General features: G+C 40.6%; 1 protein-coding gene across 11 annotated transcripts in view; it reads left to right on the top strand.

The window, feature by feature from the left end:
- The window catches only part of Dscam2 (Down syndrome cell adhesion molecule 2), a 97,603-nt gene that overhangs the window by 83,675 nt on the left and 5,155 nt on the right, over window positions 1–8,773 (top strand). For 4 of the 11 annotated variants that reach the window (XR_001916605.2, XR_001916604.2, XM_018024229.2 and 1 more), the window contains exons 10-21: window positions 273–545; window positions 2,224–2,523; window positions 5,649–5,768; window positions 5,995–6,192; window positions 6,293–6,440; window positions 6,638–6,786; window positions 6,861–6,992; window positions 7,067–7,367; window positions 7,900–8,078; window positions 8,162–8,331; window positions 8,404–8,542; window positions 8,630–8,747. Coding sequence is in view for 9 of the 11 variants with exons in the window: in XM_018024229.2 (XP_017879718.1) it covers window positions 273–545; window positions 2,224–2,523; window positions 5,649–5,768; window positions 5,995–6,192; window positions 6,293–6,440; window positions 6,638–6,786; window positions 6,861–6,992; window positions 7,067–7,367; window positions 7,900–8,078; window positions 8,162–8,331; window positions 8,404–8,542; window positions 8,630–8,747 (2,227 nt within the window). In the remaining 2 variants the exon portion in view is untranslated. Of the gene's footprint in view, window positions 1–272; window positions 546–866; window positions 1,152–2,223; window positions 2,524–5,648; window positions 5,769–5,994; window positions 6,193–6,292; window positions 6,441–6,637; window positions 6,787–6,860; window positions 6,993–7,066; window positions 7,368–7,899; window positions 8,079–8,161; window positions 8,332–8,403; window positions 8,543–8,629; window positions 8,748–8,773 lie in introns of all 11 variants that reach the window. The other 7 variants (XM_026813373.1, XM_026813377.1, XM_018024230.2 and 4 more) reach the window with 4 other exon arrangements.

The raw sequence follows: 8,773 nt of genomic DNA, 5'->3' as shown, positions 1-8,773 counted from the left end.
ATTTGAGAAGTTTGAATTAAAGATCAAATTTTAATTCTTAACTAGAATAAATCTACATGATGAAAAAATTACGCGAATTACTAGGAAAGTAATATTAACATGTGTATGATCATACCAAGACGACTCCGCATAAGTAGGGAACATCCTTGAAAGTCATTTAGGTATAAAATATTACACACATATACACTAAAGTATCATTTTAATTTGAACACAATGATCACAGCATTCTGAATCTTAATACCCGTATAAGAATAAGTTTGTTCTTGTTTCAGGTCTTCCATATATTCGACTGATCCCAAAGGTAACTGCCGTTGCTGGTGAAACTCTCCGCCTAAAATGTCCCGTCGCTGGTTACCCTATTGAGGAGATCAAGTGGGAACGAGCGAACCGCGAGCTGCCCGACGACCTGCGACAGAAAGTCCTACAAGACGGAACCCTCGTCATCTCCAGCGTGCAGAAGAAGACCGACGCCGGTGTATACACGTGTTCAGCAAGAAACAAGCAAGGACACAGCGCTAGGAGATCAGGAGACGTCGCAGTGATCGGTAAGGTTTCGCGTCCAATTCGCTATTCTACGATTGTTGCAGGTGTGTCGAAGCCGATACCAGACGATACCAAGGCTTAACCGTGATCTCGTGAGCAAAGACGAAGGAAAAAACTAGTGCGCGCGAGGATCATTACTTTAAAAAATGAACAAGAAAAGCAATGATATCCTCGAATACGATGATAAGAACGAAAGAAAGACAAAAAATAGCCAATTGCCCGTAGGATACCAACGATAAACGGATGGGTTCACAGATGCGATGCATTTAAACTTCGTCTATGCTTCGCGAGCTCATAAGTGGTCGTTATTGTTATTATTCCAGTTCCTCCCAAAATTAGCCCATTCACGGAAGATCGTGATGTAAACGTCGGCGAACGAATCACATTGACGTGCTCAGTAACGAGGGGCGATCTGCCGCTCACGATTTCCTGGCTCAAGAATGGACGATCGATGGGACCATCGGAACGCGTCACGGTCACCAATATGGACCAGTACAATAGCATACTGATGATTGAAAGTTTATCTCCAGATCACAATGGCAACTACTCGTGCGTGGCCCGTAATCTGGCCGCAGAGGTATCACGCACGCAGCGACTTGTGGTTCATGGTAATCCTCCTCTAGGCCCCCTTCACTTTTGCCTGACGACCGCCTGACCGCCCGAAAAATCCGTAAGAGTGACTCGTATGAATGCGTACATACGGTTCGCCCACACTCGCGAATGAATCGCGTGAGGATCTTAAAGCGCTGTTATTAATTATTCTTATTATCCCTCGTTGGTGACGACTAAACGTATACAAACTGACGGAGTCGTTATTCTCGCACACATGTATCTTCGTCTTTGCTTTCTCTGGAAAGATCTCGATGTGCTGTCTCACCGCTGTAAATAGCTTTAAACGTGAAACGATGAAGATGTGTGATCCTCTCAGCCCATCGGGTTCTTGCGCGTTCATTCGGGAAAGAGTGTCTCTCTTCTTTTACCATCTTCATGAAAGCCACCGATGTCATCTAGGAACGTAGAGACCTGACGACTCGCGTACACTCGATGACGGCTCGCGCTTAGCGTGGCTCCTCTCTACTTGCACGAGACCTGCCACTACTTCATGTCCACGTTTCTTCCCTTCTTTCCTGTTTCGACCGTTCGAGAAAGTCCACCGTGTTTTTCAAATGTAGTATATGGCTTACTTGCGAGTTTGAGCGAACTTCTTTGCGAAATAAATTGCTTGCGAAAATAAATTTTCGAACGGTCGACGAATGCTGGCTCTTGCGCTGGGAGCAACCGTAAGACGAGTGAGTGTGCAATGCCAATTTAAGTGTATAAGGTGTTTTTAGGGCGGCAGGGGCAGGTCCGCGGCGGGGCCACCCTCTCTCTCCTCTACATTGCTACGTTACTATACTGCCTCTATTGTACATATTCTACGTATATATATATACATATTATATTCTATATATATATCCATACATATACATGGACGTACTACTGTCTATATATATAATATAAACATACGGCTACTTATACGAAAGAGACCCGTATATATATATTTATACATATATACATATATATATAATGAACACATGTATATCACCTGGTACAAAGAAAAATGGGTTCTTGCGTTTTTTTTGGTGCCATCTTTTTCTCGCTCTCACGTATGGTTCTCTCTTCTCTCTTGACCTTTTCCAGTACCCCCTATTATTGAGCCATTTACGTTCCAAGAGGGACTATCCGAGGGGATGCGGACGCGGACGGTGTGCGGGGTCGCGGCGGGTGATCCACCCCTGACAATATCCTGGTTGAAAGACGGCCAAAATCCTTTTCCCTTGCCGCCGAATCTCGCATCCGTCCTAAACATCTCCCAACTGGATCCGTACTCGAGTCTCCTCAGTATATCGAACCTCGCGGCCGAGCACTCCGGCGACTATACCTGCGTCGCCGCGAACCCCGCCGCCGAGGTCAGGTACACGGCCAAGCTACAGGTAAAAGGTAACTAGATGATCGGCGACCCTTTTCCATCATCATCCCTCAGCCATCTACCACCTGCCATCATAAGCGTCATCGATCTCGACGGAAACGTATACTCTTTTTACACTTGCGACATTCCTTACTCGAAATTCGATGCAGTTAACCGAGAAGAAAAATATTAACGGGTGTATCATCGTTTTATTTGCCTTAACTGATTTTAGATCAATAACTAGGCTTTAGCTGGAGTTTGTTTCTAGTAGATTTTTTTGTAGTTCTATATTCTTAGAATTTAGTAAACGATTGAGTACGATTTGTAATCGAGTAATTTTTAGTAATCAGATTCAGTAATTCTTGTTATAACTTTTACTGCAAAATTTCTATTGTTAGAATTTAATACGTTTATAGAATTCATGTTTATTCTCAATACATCATTAAGACAGAGATCAGTTTATTAGATATTTTTTTATAACTATCTAAAGAATTCGAAATTTAATAAAGAATTTTAAGAAGATATATTTTGCGTTAAAAATATCGTCGAGGTCGAGATAAACCTTGAACGTTCCGATCCAATTTGTCCAGCCAAATCTGTCATGACCATTTCCCTCCTAATCGTGATATTAACATCCATAAAATCACGTCATAACGCTTTAATAAGTCGGCTCCAGCGTAACCATCGTTAATCATCGTAGTGTTCTCGCACGGATTGAAAATGAAAGCTATTAAAACGAACTTTACTTGATTGCTACGTATAGGAACACGAAATTATTTATTACGCCTGTCTATTCAAGAGATCGAGTCTGTTCGTAGCGAGATCACGCACGTATCATCATCGAAACCTTAAAAATCATCGAGACCCCTCCCAACGTCCGAAAGAATCCTTGGTCCCTTAAGACACAGTGTGTATTACATTTACGTTGCTTTGGCTCTCTGGGAATGCGTCGGTATCTCGTGGACCCCCGAGGTTTGCTTGACTTGACCGAATAATAAAGGTAACAGTTTGCACCTTTCCTTATTTTTACTCGTTTCTTTAAAACGGAGCAACCAACCGACCAAGCAAAACAAAAAAAGATTGAACATGAAAAATGAAATTCTCTTCTGGCCTGCGTGCGTGCGTGTATGTGAGCATCATACACACTACAATCTGCATGCTCTTCTTTACTACGAAGTAGTTGTGATTTTTTATGTCTGCATATAACTATATATACCCTACTACGTGTCTGTGTACATATATATTATTGTTACTTCTACATATATATATTTTAAATGTTACTTGATCACCCGAGTACGAGCACGTGCCACTCTGCTCACAAACAGAAAGAAAATGATATTCTTCACAGAAACCTATGCGCTGGCTCCTCCTTTGGGCTCGTTGGAAGGCAACCTTTTTTTATTACACTTCTGCATGCTTTTCTCACTGTCTTTTCTCTACCTTTCTCTTTCTATCTGTTACGCTCTTTTTTATCTTTCCCTCGCGATCGCGAAACGCACGGGGCACGAGTGCGATGAACTCTTTCCATTCGGAAAAATCGAACTCGCGTATGTAAACGGAAAACGCGAAACAGCCGAAGAACCCATATACAGTGATATCTAAATGCGCGCGTCCGTCGGCATGTAAAAATGTAACATGGAGAGATCCAATTTCGAAAGTGGAACACGCGCCCCGTGGTTTCCGGACGGCGAGCTATCCGGTAATGTAGGCTAGTAGTACGTATTTATGATTAATTAAACTCGTATTTATCGAACTAGTCGTTAGAAGCGGGTACTTGATATATATCTATATATACATATATATATTATTATTCGCCTATCCACGATATTATATTATATATCTTTCGGTCTTCCGCCAGACATGCTCTCATCCAAAAATATGAACCTCACACATCCCGCCCAATTGCGCCTCTTTCTTCTTCCGAGAGTTCTACTTATTTCACGCCACCAGTTGAACGAGTATATCTATACTATATCTATATATTTGACACACGATATAATACACACACATTTTTAAATACACTTGGATCTACATTCGTATATATATATATCTATATATATTATATTGTCGCACGCGTTAATGCGTGGCCGGTATTTTGCCGTCTTGTAAAACGTTGGAACTTCCTACTCACAGTATCTCGCTTATGCAGCGTTTTTCCACCACCGTAAAAAGTAGAACCCGCCAAACAATATACACCACTGATAAGACAGAAAAACCCTTCAAACTCTCGACGCGTCGATGCGCGACGTCAACGCAACGCGACGGACTACCTACAGCCTCGCGAGCTCTCGTTTCCGGTGTTTGTCGCAATTTTAGACGATGCATAACATAATTTAGTGGCGATAACGTTTCCAGCCGTAGGCTAGCTAGACGTTATACAGAGTCTCGATTAGACAGCTTTGCACTGTGTACGTACCTCTTATTAATTTCTTTTGTTTCTTTCGTAATATCCTTTCGTCTATCTCCTTTTTGGGCTACGTGTATGTACTTACGTTTATGATTGTATCGATCGAACCGCTTACCGTTATTGGTGATCCTATACAAGTAGAAACAGAGAACGAGTCCGTCGATTTTTTCTTTACTTTCTGTTTAGTCCGAACGATCTACAGAATTAGTCGAACTGGCATGAACGTCACGCATCGACTAGAAATATACCCCCATACGTCCATACTGTACCTCGCCCACGTACCCTCATTCACTTTGTCTCAATGTCTTTGTCACTTGTTCATTACGTAAACTAAAACCATTCTCCACCATTTCTTACAGAACTTGAAACTTATCAAAATTTCTCTCGCGACTATAAATTCTAACGCGATTTTTCAAATCAATTTCTTGGATGAAATCTCGATTTCAAACAATGAAAAAGGAACGATTGTTACTCGTCGACGACAGGCGCCGTCGTTTTTTATATTTATATATATCTCTTCTCTTCATACTTTCACTATTGTACAGTGTATATCTCTTTTACCTTGTACATACATTTTGTCTGCGACTATGGAGCGTCACGGCGTCGACGAGCTCGTCCTTGTTTGACCGCGCTTTTCACGACTTCTCTTACGACGTACCTGTCTCTAAATCGCTAACGACCAGTAAAAAAATAACGACATGTGGAAGCAAGATGACGGGTAAATCTAAAACTGTACGCTCTGGTTTTCAGTGCCTCCGCGATGGATCGTGGAGCCTATGGACGTCAGCGTTGAGAGAAACAAGCACGTTGCTTTGCATTGTCAAGCACAAGGTGTGCCTACCCCAATCATCGTTTGGAAAAAGGCTACAGGTAAAAAACCGTAATTGAACCGTTTTAAATCTTTACCCTTAAACCGCTGTTCATGGGCAAAAAGTGAAATATATGATACATACAGAATGGTACGCATAAAGTATTACAAGCTGTTTTCTCTGAAACCATTGGATATATTTATGCGGACCACTCTGTATGTATAATATTTCGTTTTGTAAAATCAAATTCTATGGTTATTTGTATATTTGTGCTTTGTATCTGACAGTGCGTCGTTATCTCGACAAAACAGGTAGCAAATCCGGTGAATACGAGGAGTTGCGAGAGAGAGCGTACACGAAAATCCTAAGTAATGGTACGCTGTTATTGCAACACGTGAAAGAAGATAGAGAAGGATTTTATTTGTGTCAAGCGAGCAACGGTATTGGGAGCGGTATTGGCAAAGTTGTACAACTGAAGGTAAACTGTAAGTATCTCATTGAGCGCAAAGGCTTTTTAACAACGTTATTATTATTATTTTTTTCATTTATGTACGTAAAATTTTTTATTTCGTTCTTCTTCGATAGCGTCTCCGTATTTCGCGGCACCATCGAGACTTGTCACTGTGAAGAAGTCAGACACAGCGACGTTGCATTGCGAGGTGCATGGCGACACACCAGTCACCGTCGCTTGGCTTAAAGGAAAAATCGAGTTAAATCCCTCGACGAACTATCGGTAAAATTAAGTGCACCTTAAATACTATCGATCGACACTCTAATATTGAACGCAACTACATTTTTTTATTCTATATTTGATCTTACGATTGAGATAGCATTACTTATATTCCATCGCATTTTCTCATCTGATCATAAATATCTAAATATGCTTAATCTTAATGTTACATTTTTTACAATCGTTTTGTGCGTACCAAGAGTTACAGTGAAACGTGAGGTAACACCGGACGGTGTGATAGCGCAGCTACAAATTTCTTCAGCCGAAGCGTCTGATAGCGGCGCGTACTTCTGTCAGGCGAGCAATCTTTATGGACGTGATCAACAATTAGTGCAACTCCTTGTACAAGGTATACATATCTCGCCGACAGTAATTACAGCGCTATTTATTACAAGAAAAAATGAATTATTCCATTTCGTTCAGAGCCACCGCAGCCGCCTAGTTCCTTAGAAACAGCCATGGTTTCAAGTCGAAGCATGAACGTCAAATGGCAGCATAAATCGCAAGATACCAGCGAGGTGACCAAGTACATTCTACAATATAAGGAAGGCGATGGTGAGAATATTAAGATAAAACAATAATACGATTAATTTTTTATCATTGCTTATTGATTGATTGTGGCGAAATAGCTGGCATGTGGCAACAACAAGAATTCACCGGTCCACCGCTACCATATGCGGCACTGATAGATGAATTAAAGCCGGCGACTAGATACACTATACGCGTGATAGCCGAGGGGCCAGCGGGTAGATCAGTGCCTTCGGCGGAATTGATTGTCAGAACTGAACCGCAAAGACCAGCAGGACCTCCGATTAATCTTTCAGCCAGGGCTCTGTCCTCCTCCGAAATTTTAATCACTTGGTCGCCGCCGTTACCGGAACTTCGCCACGGTGACATTCAGGGTTTCAATGTGGGATATAGAGAAACGAGGTGGGAACAGTGAAACCAGAATCGAATCACTCCTCTGTATTTTGGATTACGTTAAGAAAAATTATTCGGACATTTTTCAAAACGGAATAATAATTATTAATATTGGTCAAAGAACATAATTTTCTGTGGGGTGCTAGAAGACTTAGTTTATTATGTATTATGTAAAAAATTCCATAACAATTTTTAATGTTCGAAATCGCGAAGAAAAAACTAAACATCACGTTTTTAACTTTTTCATTGGGGTCTATAATGAAAATTTGAAACTTTCGGTTTGTGGATCTAAAAAATGATACCGTTTTTAAAAGTGACCGAATACTTTCAAGAGTCAGTGTACATTCATAATTTAAAATAAAAATTTCGAATTCGCATAATTTTATTTCCGTACACGTGCACAAGGTGTTTTTTATATTGTTATTTATTAATTCGAGATAAATTAATTACTTATATAAATCAGACTCGTTAATGCAAGTAGTTTGAAACGCGTCGATCCATTCAAGTTTCAAACTCTATTACCTTAGGAATTTTCTTTCAGCTCGGCAAATCCTTCATACAACTTTAGCTCCGTGTCCGGAGACGGAGAGGAAGGAGGTGCAGAACTTCGGCTAACAGGCCTTCGACCCTACACAAAGTACACTTTGGTGGTTCAAGCGTATAACCAAGTTGGATCTGGACCACTTTCCGAACCTTTGCTCACACAGACGCTGGAAGATGGTGAGAATCCGCGATAATGAATCACGTTAAATACCAGGTATATTAAATTTCGAAAAATATTTAATTATAATTAATTGCGTTAGTTCCAAGCATGCCACCCGAAGACGTAAGATGCGCTGCATTAACTTCGCAATCTCTTCAAGTATCCTGGCAGCCGCCACCAAATACGCATAGCAATGGTATTATTCAAGGGTACAAATTACATTACGAACCTATCTTGGCGGATGAGTGGCGCAGCGTCGATGAAATGGAAGTAAGAATCGTTTGCTTTTTTATTTAATGGACACGTTTATTTCGACTATACATAATTTTCAATTTGTTTTAGATTCGTAAAACCAGCGCCTTAACAACCGTGCTCACGGGCCTACGAAAATACACGAATTATACTATTCAAGTATTAGCTTTCACGAAAGTTGGGGATGGAATACCCACGACTGTTACATACTGCCAAACTGAAGAAGATGGTCAGATTTTTGAATCATTTAGATTAAACCCTAAAATCATTTCTGCGAACAAATTAAAATATAATGATTATTAAATTTTTTTTATAGTGCCAGGTAGTCCAGCAGATATCAAAGTTGTGGTCAGTTCACCACAGGCACTTTTCATCTCTTGGCTTCCACCTTTAGAACCAAATGGAATTATTAAAAAATATAATTTATACACAAGGTAAAAAAAAATTAATCTCGTAAAAT

Source organism: Ceratina calcarata, unplaced genomic scaffold, assembly GCF_001652005.2.
Source record: "Ceratina calcarata isolate Rehan_Ccalc_2016 unplaced genomic scaffold, ASM165200v1 scaffold328.2, whole genome shotgun sequence".
NCBI lineage: Eukaryota > Metazoa > Arthropoda > Insecta > Hymenoptera > Apidae > Ceratina > Ceratina calcarata.
Note: the sequence above shows the minus strand (reverse complement) of the source record. Positions and strands in the feature narration are given on the sequence as shown.